Here is an 18,447-nt window from a genome sequence, read left to right as displayed (position 1 = left end):
ATAAATTTGGGACTAAGCTGACTGAATTGTATTCTTTATTGGCTTAAACCACAAACAGATATGATGGAAATCATGATCAAATGTTATGCTAGATGGGACATTGTCCATAATATCACCTCTTTTTTTGTCAGGGAACCATGGCAAATAGTGAAGTATCTCATTTGTTTGTCTTCTTTGTCTTGATAACACAAATTATGCCAACATGGGATTGCTCTGCCTCTCTGCTGTTGATGTGATGTTGACAAGCTCTTGGAATAATCTCAAGCTACTCAAAAGAATGGAATATAAGCACTGTCAACATCACATCAACAGCAGAGAGGCAGAGCTAGCAGAGGAGTTAGAGAAATACCATGTTGGCATAATTTGTGTTATCAAGACAAAGACGACAAACAAATGAAATATTTCAAAATAATAACTATAAGATAGTATGTTCTAGCAAGAACAATCAGGGAAAGGAAGTAGTAGTTATGTTATTCAACACTGAATGGCAAACAATTTCAAATAGAACAAATTTGGCATTTCAAGCAGTGCATACAATCTAGTACAGTAAACAAAAAAAGTAGAGGAAGTTTTCAAGCCATTAAGACAGGGCAGTTGAGAATAGAAAAGCTGTTCTTGTTGGAGACCTAGACTACACAACAGGAAAAAAAATCTCAGATACAAAGAAATATTTTAAGAAAATTTGGAAAAATTAGCAAAGCTAATAAGTACATGCTGAATGTCTGCTCAGGACATGGACTAATACAAATTCACACAGAGATAACATAAGTCTTACATACATGCTGGATGTCTGTTCAGGACATGGACTAATACAAATTCACACAGCAATAACATAAGTCTTACTACGTTATTGTTGACAGTCATATTTTTGCAATGGTTCAAGATATGGAGTGCTTAAAAGGTCAAACCTAATGTTCAATCCCTGCCTTCTCGTGGTGCATCCTGTTATCTACCTGGATGAATGAGGATGGGCTGGTAGTTTTGGATTTAGCTGACCAAATTATATACTTATTGACTTAAACCATTATGCAAAATGACAATACAACATGACTTATGATTATGACTAAAGATTATGAATGATATTTTGGCTGAAATGTGTGAGGAGAGGGAAGTACAGTTTGTTAATGTGTGGAATGAGTTTGAAGGATGAAGTGAACTGTATGGGAGTGATGGACTGCATATGAGTGGTTATGGTGCGAGTCGCTTGGAGAGACGGCTGCTTGAAGATAGAGAAGTGAGTACAGAGACTGAATCAGATCAAGTGGGAAGCGATGTGGAAAAGCAGGAGAGATTTAAGAGGTGGTTATGAATGAGGAAGTGAGTGGCATGAGTATGGAAAATGAGAGAATGGCTGTGCAAGAGGAACAGGGGAAACGGGGAGGCTCAGGGTGGACAGGGTACACAGTGTTTCTTACACTTCTTGTAGACAGGAAAGGAATGGGAAGACCTGGGATCAACAAGAAACAGTTGGAACTGAAGAGGATTCTAAAATAAATAAGAAGAAAGGTAAATGGCCCCAGACGAGCATGGAGAAATCACATCGAATGAGTGGTATCAGTGGAACTAGCTATAGATCCAGGAATGATCTATATGCTGTTGTGTTTGTATACAAATGCTAGAAGTGTAAGAAACAAGGCAGATGAAATGGTTGCACTAATTGAGTCTATTCACCCAAAAATTGTTGGAATAAGTGAGACATGGTTAGATGAGGACGACATCCTGACAGGAATAGAGATGGAAGGGTATGATGTGTTTCGTGAGGATAGAAGGTGTAAAACAGGAGGGGGACTACTATTGATGATAGAGAAAGAATTATGTCCATACAAAGTAGAGATGCAAGAGGGAAATAGTGCCAGTGGTTTTGAGACAGTATGGTGTGAGATAGAGGTGAATGGAATGAAATACTTGGTTGGATGTTGTTATAGACCAGGTAATGTGGATGGTAGTGACTATGAAATGTATGTATAATCAAATTAGCTAAGCAAATAAGAAAAGAGTGATCATTATGGGCGATTTTAATTATGGCAATATAGACTGGAATGATAAGATAGCAACTGGGAGTAAAGAAAATTAGTTTCTTAATAACTACCTCAGACAGTAGGTAACGGAGGGCACATGAGGATTGAGGGTCTTGGATTTGGTCATTTCATCAGAGGATGTAATTATAAATAAGGCATCAAATCACCCACCAATTGGTGAGAGTGACCATGAGGTGATTACCTGGGTGGTTGCCATCACTGTGAGGACCTCTGTAAGAAAAGGATATATGTGGAATTACAGGGGGGGGGGATTATGAAGAGCTCAGGAGACAGCTTGCAGGTATAGCATGGAAAATAACTTATTACAATAAGGTCATGATAATATATCACCACATATTCTGAAGGAATGTGCCAGGGAGTTGATGCCGGCCTTGACATATTTTTTTAATATAAGTCTTACACTAAGTCAAGTTCCTAAGGAGTGAAAGTGGAAGGAGGGAAAGATTGTGCCACTTCATAAAGGAGGTGATAAAACTCCAGCATCAAATTATAGGCCTATCTTGGTGTCAGGGGTTGTAGTTAAGTTGGTGGAGAGCTTGTGAGAACTAGGATCCAGAATTGGGTTGACAACAATGGTATTATCTTTGATGGACAGCATGGATTTGCTAAAGGGAGGTCATGTTTTAGTAATCTATTACTTATTACAATAAGGTCACTGCTTCCTTTTGTATGGACATAGAAGATTTTGCAAAGGCTTTTGATAGATTACCACATGATAAGTTGATAGTCAAACTTGAGTGGATGGGGTTGGATATTAGATTGGTGATTGGAGACTGGCTATCTGATAGGTATCAACAAGTTGTGTATGGGGGAGCGATACCCAGGAAAAGGAAAGTTACTGGTGGTGTGCCTCAGGGGCCTGTTTTAGGGCCATTGCTGTTTAGCTTGTATATTAATGATATTGGTGAAGATTCAGATGGAGATATTCAGTTGTTTGCAGATGATGCAAAGTTGGGATGAACCATGAAGAGTAGAGAAGATGTTGTGGCCTTACAAGAAGACTTGAATAAATTGAGTGATTGGGCATGGGAATGGGGATGTGAGTTCACTGTTGCAAAACGTAAGGTTTTAAAATTTGGAAAACAAAAATAGGATGCAGAATTTAGGGTTGGTTGCAGAATTCAGGATATATTGTTGGAGGTGGAGGAAATAAGAGATCTGGGGGTGATAGTGAATAAGGATCTGAAATTTAGGGGACACATAGCCAAAATTGTGAAGACAACACAAAGGCTTCTGGGAATGATGCGGAGAACACTGACTTGTAGAAATAGGGAGATTCTTGTTTCATTGTGTAAGGCTTTGATTAGGCCACACATAGACTATTGTGCCCATATTTGGTCATCTGCTTTTCAGAAGGACAAAGAGATGTTGGAAAGGATCCATAGGTGACTGACTAAGTTTCTAACCTCTGGAATGTCGAGTATGAGGAAAGATTGAGAAGATGCAACTTGCAGAGTCTGGTGGACAGGAGGAGGAGGAGGGGAGATATGATCGAGACCTACAAGTTAGTAAGAGGTTGTAATAGGAACAATGCTGGAGAAGTTCTACAGAAAATAGTGGGAGATCAGGGGAGAACCAGATGTCATCCTTGGAAACTGTATAAAGAGGATCTGAGTAGGGGAGTGAGAAGCAGGTTTTTTTTCATGCAGAGTTGTGAGTGATTGGAATGCCTTGCCTGAGAGTGTGGTGTCTGCAGAAAATTTGAGTGTGTTTAAAGCACGGTATGATGAGCTGTATGTATGATAAAAGGGCCTCCCAGATGAGTCTTTGACTCCACGGGGTCTTGAGTAATAATAATAATATGGCAGTTTTTCATGCCAGCTGGGGCGTTGCCCAGTTTAACAGGGTTCCTATTGTTTACATCAGAGAACCAGAACAAACAGTGCGAAGTCAGCTACTGGAACAAATCCAAGAACACATCCCAACTCAACATCAGCAATGTTCAAAATTAGTACTTTCAACATAAGGAGCATGAATAGAAAATAAATGGAAATAGTAGAAGAACTCGGTAAGTATCAGGTCGACATAATAAGCATGACTGAAAGAAAGATGACAAAAACAGGTGAGATCTTTCTATACAACAAAAATACAGGATGTTGTATTCAGGTAATAACAATCAGGGAAAAGGAGTGGCTATAGTATTCAACAGTAAATAAAAGGATAATCTCCTGGAATGGTAGACAATAACAAGTAAAGCAATCTTGGCAAATATCAGAATATGGAACTGGATAATGAGACTTATTTTTGCATGTGGTCCCACAGATTTTTCATTGACACAGTGAAAAATAAAAGTTGGTTCTTGTTGTGAATATCTAGATAGCAGAGCAGGAAATGATTACCAGCCTTATAGAAGTGTTTTGGAAAAATTAATAAAAAAAAAGAGCAAGCTAATAATAATACTTGTAAGTACTGGATTTCATTTCAGGACATGGACCAATTATTACTAACACCATGTTCCAATATAAAAATGTGCATAAATTCACATGGAGAAGATACAAGAAATAAGAAAATTCTCATTGACCTATGTTATTGTTGATAGCAATGTTTTCCCACTGGTTCAGGACACAGTATACAGAGGATTTCAAATTGGAAGATACTACCATTTAGTTTTGAGTAGAATAAAACTTAATTTCATACTGAAAAGAATAATGTTTAAAAAAGTTTTAAAAGGAATCAAAGTCGAAACTGAGAAGATTTCAGAGTCAAACTGTAGACTAAAATATGCATCTACAGCAAACAACTGAAATTTGCTTTCAGGTTATTTCCTATATCATTTATGTACAAATTAAACAGCAATGGTCCCAGCACTGAACCTTGCAGCACACTAGTCACCTGTTTTCACCTTGATTATGCCCCTCCATATACCACTTTTTGAAATCTGTCCAGCAGCCACCCTCTTATCCACTTAACCAGCATCATGTCCATCCCTCATTTGTTCTAATTTGCATAACAGAGTTCTATGTGGTATTCAATCAAATGCCTTGCAGCATCCAGGAAAATCATCATGTATCCATTTCCTTTATCCAACTCTGCTGTTACTCTTTTGTAAAAAAAAGTAGTACATTACTAAGGCATGACTGACCCTCATATGGTATCATATTTTAATCTATCCATTCTTGGATTTTTTTTTTGACCAATTTTTCTAGTACTTTTACCACCATGCCTGAGATACCGATTGGTTTATAATTTACTACTGCAGTCTTAGAACCTCCTTTATGAAAAGGAATTATTTTGCCCTATTTCAACTCCCTCAGAACTCTACCAGAGCTGAGACTTAAATTAAAGAGCCTAGTCAGAGGCATTCTCGTTCCCTTGCACATTCTTGCAAAACCCTAGCTGATATCCTATCTAATCCCACAGTTGTATTTACATTGAGATTCTGCAATATTCTAAGAACCTCCAATTCATCCACCTCTGTTCTCAGTAACTCAATTATTTTATCCATAGTTATTCTTCCTCTCACTGGACACATTAACGAAAGAACTCTCTTTGGAATTTCCTTTGGTCTGCTTGTCCAGATTCTTCTGATAATCTGATTTTGCCTTCCTTGCCACACTGGTCACCTTTCTTGCCCCTGAGTCTTGTACTGTTCATGAATTTGCTCGTCACACCTCTGTTTATATACCCTCCACAGCATTTTCTTCTTCAGCTCATGCTTAATGATATTACTCATCCATCTAACTTCTATCTGATTAACCTTCCTTACTATAGGTATGCAATTTAATAAAGCTTCTTCTCGATGACCCTTAACTATATCCAATGCACTACTAACATCCTTCGCTTGCAGTGTTTTATAGCATAGTACAGATTTCAGCTCTTTCCTAAGCATGTCATAATTACCTGCCTTGTAGTACCACACATATTCCTCATGTTTTACAATATCCCAAATCAAGACTGCATGGTCACTTTCACCAATTTGAGGCAATGTAGTCACCTTAGTTATGGGTAGTTCTTTTGATCCTATGACCAGGTCCAATACTCTCCCATCCCTAGTTCCCCCTCCATCACATGCTGCCTTAAGTAATTATCTCTCAGCAGGTGTATAAGTTCCATTTCCTTTCTTCCATGTGATCTTTCTTCCTTCCAGTCTATATCTCCATAGTTTAAGTACTCCATAATAATCACTTGACCTGTACTCATTGTACTAATTTGGCGATGCATGTCTTCTGGATCATCTGTGGAATTTTCTAGCCTATAGAAACAACCAACTGTATATTTTGTCTTACTGGCCTTAATCTCACACAAGATTGCTTCAAATGAACAGCCACCCTCCCACCTGTCTCCTATTCTTTCTGTGTAATTCATCTGCTATCGTCAGCAGTACCCCATCCCATATCTCTCTCTCTCTCTTTTCCCTGAAAATACTAAACCCTTCAGATTCAATCCCTGTAATTACATAATCTGCTGTTAGCCAAGTCTCACTAATACTTGTCCTTAGGGAATGCAGAGAGGAATAACAAGCCAGCTGCATTAATTGCCTGAAACCCCTAATTAGGAGAATCGACCCATATTGGACTTAAGAGAATTGGATGAGTGGATAGATAGGTTCTTCTGTTCTAGTCATTAACTAAAAGAATTTGACTTAGGCCTTTTTTTTTCAGGAACAGTTCCCAAATCAGTCAATCCCTGACACTGGTAAGAAGGGTTTCTTCCACCCAGAAACTCTGACTGTAGAACTCGCACATATTTCAGACAATATGTTCATAAACTATGACCAACATGGCAAAACATTGGATCATAGTTTACTTCTCTCCGGAGTTGAAGCTGTGTAATTAAATTAAACTGCTAAGATAATGATAAGGAGTAGATGTTTATCATGAGAAGTACACCAAAAAAGAGAGAATGCAGTGTCAGTGAATGAATACTTGAAGAAAATATGTTCAATAGTGCACATATCATCTCTTTCATACTGCAAAGTGATGGATGACTTATCACCCAGACTGGGAATCACTATGTTGCTTACTCCAAGTCTCTGTTAAGCAATGTAATGATCCTGCATTGGGTGATAAAAGTAATCTTACCACTTTGCACAAATATTCAAGCCACAATGGCTAGATGCTTGTGACTTGGGTAGCCACTAGGTTGCGATCTGAAGTGTTGTTTACTATAATTAACATTAGCAAATGAAATTTTCTCTTTATATATAAACTAGTGTCATTCAAATGTTTGATTATTCAAATAGTTTGCTCTGTTATTGATGCATATTGTATTTTTAAATGCAAACAATTTTCTGTTTTTTTAAGCAAATTTTAGCCAGATATGTCTCACTAATTCCAACTGTCACCAATGGTATTATGTGTCCTAAAGCTTGTGACATATGGGGAACTTGTGATGTAAGTGAATATGTTAACATATTATTTCTAGAAGTTTATTAAATCAGTAAACTCTCACTATTTCATTATAAGAAATTTTCTCACAATAACAAACGACAAAAAAAAAAAAAAAGTCCCACTAAATTTCTTAAAGAAATTCAATGTATAAACTCTTTCTTGCTGAGTTTGTTATAGTGAGAGCCAACTGTACATTGTTATACAATAATTGACATGTATGTTGCCAATATCCATTTCATACTGCTAATTGGTGATAATGATGCAGCATTAGAGATGTATTGAGTAGTCACATAGCATGCCCATCATTTAGTAATGAAGCTTTCCCTTGTCCTGATTTATACTTAGCTCATTTTTAATTAAAAATTAATATATCATGTGATTTTTTTTTTTTTTTTAATATAAGGGGAGGTAGGTTTTTATGTTGCCAGTTCATGTTATAATGGTTTTAATTCATAACACGAGATAAGAAAATAAATCATAATCTATTTACTTATTTGCAGATATTTCATTGGTTTTATACCCAGGATATTCAGATCACGGACAGCAATTAGTTAATAGTAAGAACACTTTAAAATTGTAATGGACCACACAAAGAACCAAAGTCCTAATTGATGCATTTATTGTTGGTTAAAGAGAAGCTTAACAAGTACCAATTTGATCTTGAAATGATGTCTCCCAGATTTTTTGGTAAATTGATATAGTCATACTTGTTGAGTTAGTTACTGCCATAGATTCTCTGTTACAATTTCGAACTGCTCCCACTATTAAATAATAATTGTTGTTTACATACTGTGAAAAACTATTTGTTCTATGAAGATGCTGAGTAGAAAACCAGTGAAATATCAAAAAATAGATAAATAAATATATTATTTATTTCCTTAGTATTGTCTTGTAAATTAAAACCATTAATATATAAAAACTTAACATGACCTGCTAATGCATAAGCCTATCTACTCATTTGACGATTTTTATGGAAATGATATCTTACACAAAGCATGGCAATTTGATAAGTGGAAGAAGAGATGTTCATGGTAGCTAAACAAGTTTACCTTATTAAAAAGCTGTTCAGACTCCAATACCATCTCAAACTGTGTTATAATTAAAATTGTTTCATTCAGCCAAAGCCAACTGCTACATGAACCAATTAGTGCTACTCATGTGGCACTGTCAAAATCCAATGCTCCATGTAATGAACTATGAAATATTTTAAATTCTGAAATTTCTCAGCATCTCTAAAGCACTAGTAGACAAGGAATTCAAAAAGCTGATACCAGAAGAAATTTGAAATCCTCCAGCATCATAATACTATGGACATCTGCAATTATATCAGGATTGGATTGTTGTAAATTTACCATTGGTAGCCTTAACACATGTTGTTCAACTCATTTAAAGTCAAGTTCATAACTTTGCTGTTATGTCTAGGCAAGTTCTAATGAAATGACCCCTCCAAATATGTAGTGAATGTAGTGAGTCCCCCTGGGTAATTCTGACCACAACCTAGTGCTCCTCTCCCATGCAACAACGCTTACACAGTCACTCCCACACAAGAGTAGTTTGGCATTATAACAGTGCCAAATGGGACAGCCTCCGAGACTACTACCTTCATTCCCATGGTTGGATTATTGTTTCCAGTCTTCCAGTCCAAACATATGCACCGAATGTATCACCAAAAGCAATCTCCACTGGCATGAAAACATACATACATTCCCCACACTACTCTGAACTGCTATCCCCAAACTAAACCCTAGTTCTCCAAAAGATGTACCAATGCGGTACAAATGAAAAATCAGGCATACCATAACTGGCTCAAATCACGAATCCCATCCTCCTTCAACACCTATACTGAAGCCCGTAACAGATGCAAGAAACTTATCAATGCTTCTAAAACAGAATTTGAACTGGCAAAAGCAGGAAGCTTGCAGCCTGTCCAAATGGCAGCCATGACTTTTGGTCTCTTGCCTACACTACTCCCACCTCTATCATACCCAGATGACTCAATTGCAACATCACCCATAGAAAAAGCTAACCTCCTGGCCTCACACTTTGCCTCCAATGCACACATAACTGACAATGGGAAATGCCCTGCAGTCATTCCAACTGCCTAACATGCAATGCCCCCTGTATCCTTTTGCAAAAGATATCATAAACTGTTGTCTAAATCAGACACAAATAAGTCTCCTGGCCCTGATGGCAATTGCCCTGAAGGTCTGCACAACAGAACTCACTCCTATCCAATGCCATCTATACACACTCTCTTACTCCACTGGTATATATATCCCAAAGCCTGGAAACTGGCCCACATTCAACCCATTCCAAAAAAGGGAGATAAATCATTACCATCTAACTACCGCCCTATCTCACTCACTTCATTTCTATTTAAAGTGATGGAGAAAACCATAAACTCTCAACTCCTACTCTACCTCGAAGGTACCCAACTATTAAGCGACTACCAGTACGGATTCCATCGAAACCAATCAACAGGAGATCTACTCTCATACATCACCCATCGCTGGACAAATGCCATGGAGAAATTCGCCGAATCCCAAGTAGTTGCACTTGATATCTCTAAAGCTTTTGACCGGGTCTGGCACAAAGGCTTACTAAGCAAACTCCCATCATTTGGACTGTCTCAGGACTTCTGCAGATGGATTGCCAGCTTCCTGTCTGGATCTGGACGAACACTATGTGTGATGGTAGATGGTTCCCTATCCTCTCACCATCCAACTAATGCTGGGGTCTCACAAGGTTCAGTTCTCTCACCGACCCTCTTCCTTCTATATATCAATGACCTCTAACCCAATACACAGTTTTGAAGATGACAGAACATTACATTCCTCCCTCTCATTTGACAAACCCTACTCTACACAACTCACTTCGATCCACAGAACATCAACCACCACTGCCCTTAATTCTGATCTCCAAGCCATCCTGCAATGGGGCTCAGATAACCTCGTAAACTTCAGCGCTAGTAAAACCCAGTTCTGTCTTATTTCTCACAAAAAAGAACCATTTTACCCCAGCTTTGTTTTTGATAACACTCAAATTCCCAGACAAGATGAGATTTCTCTTCTCGGAATTACCCTGACATCAAGACTCTCCTGGCATAAACACATCACAACCATTGCATCCTCAGCTTCCAAAAAAAATAAGTTTTCTCTTTCGCTCAAGATGCTACTTCACCTCTAAACAGCTGTTAACATTATACAAATCAAAAATCCGCCCAGCTATTGAATACTGCTCTCACATTTGGAGTTGGGCTCCTAAAAGCTCCCTCAAAATGCTTGACTCAATACAGAGGAGAGCAATTAGACTGATAAATGACCCATCTCTCACCAACTAGTTCCCCTCACTTTCACATAGATGCTTGGTCTCTGCGACTTGTATATTCTATAAATATTTCCATGGGAAATGTTCATCTGAAATAGCATCAATAATTCCCCCACTCTGTACTAAGCCCATTGAAACACTTACAGCTGCTTATAATAAATTTAGTTTAATCCTTTATCCAAGTGGGAGCAAACAACAAAGTTTGCGCCTGAAAGTATCTTCAGGACTGGGGTAAGGTGGTACTCCAGGTGTTGTACCACCTTACCCCAGTCCTGAAGATACTTTCAGGTGCAAACTTTGTTGTTTGCTCACACTTGGATAAAGGATTAAACTAAATTTATTATACTCTAACCAAGTGAAATATAAACTTTCAACTTACAGCTGCTGCTCAACATCCTTTCACAGTACACCTTGAAACCCACAGAACAAGTTTCCTTTCCACCTCCTTCATCCCTGCTACTGCAGTACTGTGGAATAGTCTTCCCCCTGACATATTTCCCAAGGAATACGACATACAGGCTTTTAAATCAAATGTAAACAAGTTTCTCCTTTCCCAACCCACTACCAATATATGGTACTAATGTACTATAGGTTGACCAGCCAACCTCTCGTATATGGGCCCAACATAAAAAAAAAAAAAGTTCAAAAAGTGGAAATAATGGCATCCATTGAACATGGAATATGCAACTTGCTTCCAGTTATAGCCGGTAACATTTATTTGGGTGTAGATAATATCCTAACCAAATTATAACCTTCTAAAAGCAATATTTCACTAAAAGAAATCATTGCCTTAAAAGAGCTATGCAATAGCAAAAAATATTGCTATAGATCATAGGTTCCCATACTTTTTCGGGCCTCCGCCCACTTTGCAAGACATAAATTTTGTAACACTCCCCCATTATAACAGTTTTCCGCATTCAAGCCGTTTGATATTTTTGACATAAATAGCAACTAATGATGCATTACTGCTTATGCCGTTAAATTTTTAAAAAGAAGTGGCCAATATGTGCTTCATCTTGAAACACAGTTATTGCTATACCGATTTTGGTGAAACGTAGCCCATATGTAAAGATTCTAAAATGTATGCTCGAATAACATTATGCACAGTTTCATACAATGGTTTAAATATGAAAATGTGGAATACAAATAAGAGATTGCATTGCATTAGTAAGAATCTTATTGTAATAATTAAAACACCATTAAATATATTACAAAATTGTTTGTTTCTAATTTATAAAGTAAAAATACAAAGCAAATATAACAAATTAATGTGAAGTTTCATACAATGGTTTAAATATGAAATTCGGAATACATATTAGGAGATTGCATTACATTAGTAAGAATCTTATTCGTGCCATAGCCTGTATGGCACGATCAATTTTTACAATAGCAAAAAATGAATAAATTTTTTAAGTATATAAAAAATAGAAGTTAAAATATCCTGTATGACACGTTCAATTTTTTATTTTGCACGCAAGCGCATTTTGTTCATCCGACCACGACATTGTCCGAATAATTATAAATAAAATAATTACACAAGATATAAACAACAAACCTACAAAACATAATCACAGAAAACAGTATAATAAATTTTGAATAATATTTGCTTTGTTTTTTCCCTCTAGTTAGCAATATAAGTTAGTACTAACTAGGCTAACTAAAATTTACGATTTTATTTCTTTCTTGCCATTATTATTTTTACTCGTAATATTAAATTATATCAAATTGGGTTTATTTTTGTACAAATCAATTAGAAAAGTGGTTTTATATATTTTATGTTTATTTTGAAATGAAATATAACGAATATATTTGCTAATGTAAACATAACCTATTATACACACATATATACATGCTCTATTTTCTCACTGACATAGAAAATTGACATCTATTTCTATCTGACATGGTAAATTTTCAAATGATTAAATAATTGAAATAGAAAATTGATAAAAAAAATCGATCGTGTAAGATGGGCATAAGATGAATTAAAATGCAATATTTAAATTTTAAATGATTATCTAATCACAAAATCACGAAAATAATTAATTGTTAAATATATATTATTAATTTCTTCTATAAAGAGCCACCGACCCCTAGATCACCTGAATGCACCCCAAATGCTTCTGATCCCACTATAGTTCCCCTAGAAGGCTTCAGCGCCCACTGGCGGGGAGGGGCAGTACCACCCACTTTGGGAACCTATGTTATAGATGAAGCAGACAAAGGTAACTCTATCATGATAATCAAACGGAATACCATAACAAAATATGCAATCATATACAAGATTATTCTACTTACAAAAATCAGATTTTGGCCTTTATTATTATTATGTGACACCTCCAGGGAGTCCAAAGACTGAATCGAGGGAAGGCTCTACAACTCTGTCTCCACCGCAACTACACCAATACCATCTACTTCCCCACCACCATTAGTATTTCCACAAACAATCGCAAACATCCATGCCCAATGCAGGATTTGAACCAACAGCCTTTTTGGCTGGAAAGCAGATATGCTAACCACTCAGCCAACCAGGCTGGCTCTTTCTTTTTTTTTCAAGAACTTTTTTTTTCAAGAACTAGTTTGCCTTCCTGTGAAACAGGGAAAATAATCTTAGAACACGTGCATTTTACACAATAGTGGTGAATGAATGGTTAGTGTATCTGCTTTCTAACCAACAGGTTGCGGGTTCAAATCCTGCCACAGGCATGGATGTTTGTGATTGTCTAAGTGGGAGATGAGTTTCATTACCTAGTGTGAGACTACCACTTGGCTTATTAGAGACCTGAAGTAGCTTCCCATGTTTGGTCTCTAGAGCAGGGTTTCCAGACTATGTAAAAAATAAATAAAATAGAAAAAAACCATAGCTCATTTATGGTACTAAAGGGTTACAACCATTTGTAAGTAGGAATCATATAATCTGCAATTGTGTTTAAAATACTGGATAAGCTTGTTGGGCTAAAATACAAATGGCTGGGTTGACAGGCATAGAATTCTCTTTGGTGGACAACATGGATAAAAAAAAAAAAGTAGATCTTGCTCTAGCAGTCTGTTTGTATTTTATGAAAAAAAAAAGTAATAAATGTGCTGAATAAAGGCAGACTTATATACGGTGATAGATGGATGATATATCAGATAGATAGGAAACTGGCAGCCTAAAACACATCAGTAAGTTATGTATAAGAAGTCAACATCCTAGAAAAGGGATGTTTTTTCTCATCACAATGGAACCCAATGGCATGCACAGGATTCTGTTCTCAGGTTGGTTGGTTGGTTGGAATTACAGCTTAAGCTTGTCTGCACGGTTAGCCTAGTGGTTATGTGCTTCGCAACCATATGCCTGGGGAAGGAGTATCCTAGGTTCGATTCCTGTCGACGACGTGAAGAGCTTAAGGATCTTCTTCAGTCATAGCCAAGTTAGCTGGTCTTGGGCATGGACAGCAGGGTTTTTTCTTGCCAGTTAATCTGGGGGTTTTCATCCTGCAAGCAGACAAACCGGTCCACGTGAACACACGGATTACAGTCAGGAATACTGACCCAGCTATAGGCCTGATTCATCAGGTATGGCATGCCCGAGCCCAGATAAAATTGGGGGGGGGGGGGGGATTGAGATGGGGCTGTACCTTCCCATAAAAGGGACTCATTGTATCATCATACAAAACTAACTGACAGCTTAAGCTGTGAGTCCAGCGTATTATTATCTGAGCCTTCCAGGAAGTCAAGGATTCATCGAGGGAGGCTATAAATCACTCAAACCAGCTGTCATACCTTCCCTTAAATTCATTCACACTAGATACACTTACTATCTCTAAAGGCAAACTATTCCACTCACTCACTGCTCTGTGAGAGAAAATCCTAGTTCTTGCTGCCTTTCTTGACTGAACAAATTTAACTTCTATGGATGCCAGGGTGTTCTCTCCCCACCTTCCACGTAACAAAAAAAAGTTCAGATGATATCCTATAACACCCATTCAAAAGTTTATAGACTGCTATCATATCATCCCTCTTTCTCCTGTTAACCAGAGTTTGTAATCCTCATAATCTAGATCCCATAATCCAGATATAATCTTTGTAACTCTTCTTTGCACCCTTTCTACAGCTTCTTTATCTCCTTGGAATCTGGGAGACCCAATCTATGCACAATAATCCAGATGTGGTCTTATCAAAGCCTTATAAAGAGGCAAAATGACTTCCTTATCCTTAGATATCAAGGTTCAACATCGAAATTAGCAGAAGCAAATCAATGCAAAGTAGGAGACATTCAGACACAATATTAAAATAATAGCAATAAAAAAAAGCAGTAAATGGAAGCAGCAGCAGAGAGAAAAGCAGAATGCAGACGTTAAGTTTTCCGAATTGTATCACCTTCGAGATAAGAGTAACCAGAATATAAAACACAAATAGAAGAAATTAAAAACTTGCAAGTTTTGCTATGTGAAATCTCATCACGCCAAAGTGCATACCTTTACACTTACCAACAGTAAACTGACAGCCATCTTTGTTTGCCCAAATTTCCAGCCTCTTCAAATCATTTTCTAATGCTGAATATCAATAGCATTCCTGATTGCCCTGCCTATCTTCACATCATCAGGAAACAGTTGCACGTCTGATGTTAGATACCCTGATGTCGTTAATGTATAGATTGAACAATAATGACCCAAGGACAGAACTCTGAGGTACACTATTGGTCCCCTTAAATCTGACAACCACTGTATACCTCTTTTTGATTTTTGATATCTCTCTGTCAATCATCCCTTGATCCAAATCAAGAGTTTATATTCCAATCCTATATTCTCCAGTTCATGCAACAGCCTTTGATGTGGTATCCTATCAAATGCCTTAGAAAAATTCAACATTATCATAGTGTATTCATTCCCTTTGTCTAACTCGGCTATAACATTGTTATAAAATATGAGCAAATTGCTAAAACATGACCTTCGTTTTGTAAACCCATGCTCCTCCTTGCAGAGTATAGCCTGTTTGTCTACCTATTTCTGTATCAAGTTCTTACTAACTAATCTAAAATCTTCACTACCACACCAGAAATACTGATAAGTTGGTAGTTAGACATCAGTTTTTGCATCATGCCTGAGCTGAGACTCAAGTTATACAAACATGTGAAAGGCCTGGCCAATTCTGTTGAACATTCCTTTAGCAAAACGAGCTGATATTCCATCTGCCCCTATTGAAAAATTCTTATCCAGGTTAATGCAATAGCTCTTCAACCTCATTTTCACTAACCTCTAACTCTTCATACAATGTAGCAGTAGCACCGTGCACCATGTTGCATACACCTGATTGATATATCTTAGCGAGTGCACACTCGCTATCTTCTGACACTCGAGTACATTCTGCATTTAATAGTTATTCTTTCACAAATTATTCTTTCTTTTGCTTGTGGCATAACGATAAAATGCTTTTGAATTGCCTTTAGCTTGCATGGCCAATTTCTTTTTATACTCCGATTTACTTTCTGCACAATACTTGCAACTTTTCTGGCCTGAGCTTTATATATTTCATAACTCCTCTCACTCTTATTCTCAGGATATTCTTTCCACATCACCTTCTTCTTGTGAATCTCTTGCTTAATAAGGTTACACATCCATTTCATTCCCAACCTATTTATTCTTTGAATACTAGGGATACATTCAGATACCGCCTCATTTAAGCACTTTTGCAAAGATTCTCATGCATTGCTGACATTTTTCCTATTCAGTAACTGATACCATGGGACCAGAGATAGCATTCTCCAAAGTCTATCATAATTTCCAGCTTTTTAGTTCAACATGTAACCTGTTCTAATCGGAGCAACAATACAATTAAATACTTCCCAAGAAAAGCACAGCATGATCGCTATCACCAACTGGTGGTAAAATAGTTATATTCTTAACAGAGACCCCCCTTCTAATGCTATGAGCAAATCTAACATTCTTTGACTGAGACAACTTTCTCAAACACTGTTTGAGAAAGTTGTCTTGCAACAATTCAATAAATTCCTCTTCTTTCTTATCTACCCAATTAATGTTTGGAAAATTAAAGACACCTATAATGATCACTCATTTAGTACCCATAAGACTAAATTGGTGATGCATTTCTTCATCCCCTGCAACTGAGTCGCCAAGTCTGTAGCAACACCCTACCATATATTTCATTTTGTCAGCCTCCTATCCACCTCACACCAGATAGAATCAAATGCACTGCTACATGGGACATTGTTGCCATCATTGTTTTCTTGTGTTTCTACCCTAAGTGGACTTAAGTCATCTGATATCATTAGTAGTACTACTACTACTCCTCTCCCATCTCTTCTGTCTCCTAAAAATAGTATGCCCACTAGACTCAATCCCAGTTACCATATCTGATTCTGATAACCAGGTTTCACTAATGCCAACAATCTTAGGCCACAATGTATTCAATAAAGCAATGAACTCAACCCCTTTGTTTCTGATGCACCTGACATTTGTGTATAGACATAATAAATTACAACCTAGCCTAATCTTACAATTAGATATGCAATTTACAAGGCCAAATTATGCCTGAAACTGCATGCATTCTTCTGGCTGGAACAGATTCATCCTATTTTGTAACATGAATCTGTTCACAAACCCTTAACTATTCACAACTTATTTGTTAATGATACTTCACATAAATTGACAGAAGATATTAATTTTTCTCATTAATGTAGAATTGTATATGGAATAATGCTTTGACTTTGTGTGTGGTTGCTATTTTAATGTTTTCAAGTTCAAGATTTTGCATTTCATGATACAGAAGTGTGAGGCTGTGTATTGCATTGATAAAAATGGGTTATCAAGATTTGGAGATGCTGACTGACAGACTCCAGCACAATGCTGTCACTGTCAAAGCCTTAATAAAATATGCCTTAAACTATTTGTGCAAATTTGGTCACCTGGCTAGTGTCCACTGTAATGAGAAAGTTGAAGATGGTTCAAAGATGAGTAATTAAAGCATTGTCAGGACTGTGATTACAGAGAGAGAGAGGTTGACAAAATGTAAGTTTCCATGTTTGGTGCATAGGCAGTAAAGAGGTGATATGATGGAAGGTTTTTGTACTTTTTTTTTAATTAACAAAGATTAATGCAAAGGGAGATTATGCACAGTCAAAAAAGAACATTTCCGGAAGATGTATAAGAAATTTGTAAATAAGGAAATTAATAGTATTTTTTTTTTACCTTTAAAATTATTGAGCCCTGGGATCATAGTATATTAAATGAGTGATTATGTTTTAAAATTTAAATAGGAGACTTATTTGATCTGGTTGAAATTAAACATTTATTTCATTCAATCTACGACAATTTCAGAACTGATATGAATAAGCAAATGCTGTACTAATTACAATATTTATCTGTCATTACATTCTCTCTCTCTCTCATTAATTAGCAATTCCTACAGATATTGGCAGGCAATGAAGAAGAACATGCAATTTTACTCTGCAATTTTTTTCTCTATCTTGAAAAAAATGCAATGCTGTTACTTGGAGCAGGTATCCCTGAAGGACCAACTGCTTATGTTTTAACTCAAGAAAAAGATGGCCAGATGTTTGTTTGGAATGCTGCGACAGGAAATCATTTTGATGTCAAAGATAGTTATAACCCATTACAAAGGGTTGGATGTCTGGTTGGACCAGATAATGTAAGTAGACTTAGAATATATATCATATTCTGTTATATGTGCATTTTATACTTGTACAATAAGTATAATGTCAATACATTTTATAAAATAGAATAACTTATATT

The 18,447-nt window shown here is 36.8% G+C and overlaps 1 protein-coding gene across 4 annotated transcripts in view; it reads left to right on the top strand.

Moving 5' to 3' along the window:
* Cc2d2a (Coiled-coil and C2 domain containing 2A) overlaps positions 1–18,447 on the top strand; it is a 518,960-nt gene that overhangs the window by 446,625 nt on the left and 53,888 nt on the right. For all 4 annotated transcript variants that reach the window (XM_090401677.1, XM_090401676.1, XM_090401674.1 and 1 more), the window contains exons 33-34: positions 7,283–7,372; positions 18,092–18,343. In XM_090401677.1, the coding sequence (XP_090257803.1) occupies positions 7,283–7,372; positions 18,092–18,343 (342 nt within the window). The remainder of the gene's footprint in view (positions 1–7,282; positions 7,373–18,091; positions 18,344–18,447) is intronic.

This window comes from Typopeltis vanoorti, chromosome 12 (assembly GCF_054136105.1).
Source record: "Typopeltis vanoorti isolate ZY-2024b chromosome 12, IOZ_Tvanoo_1.0, whole genome shotgun sequence".
Lineage (NCBI taxonomy): Eukaryota > Metazoa > Arthropoda > Arachnida > Uropygi > Thelyphonidae > Typopeltis > Typopeltis vanoorti.
Note: the sequence above shows the minus strand (reverse complement) of the source record. Positions and strands in the feature narration are given on the sequence as shown.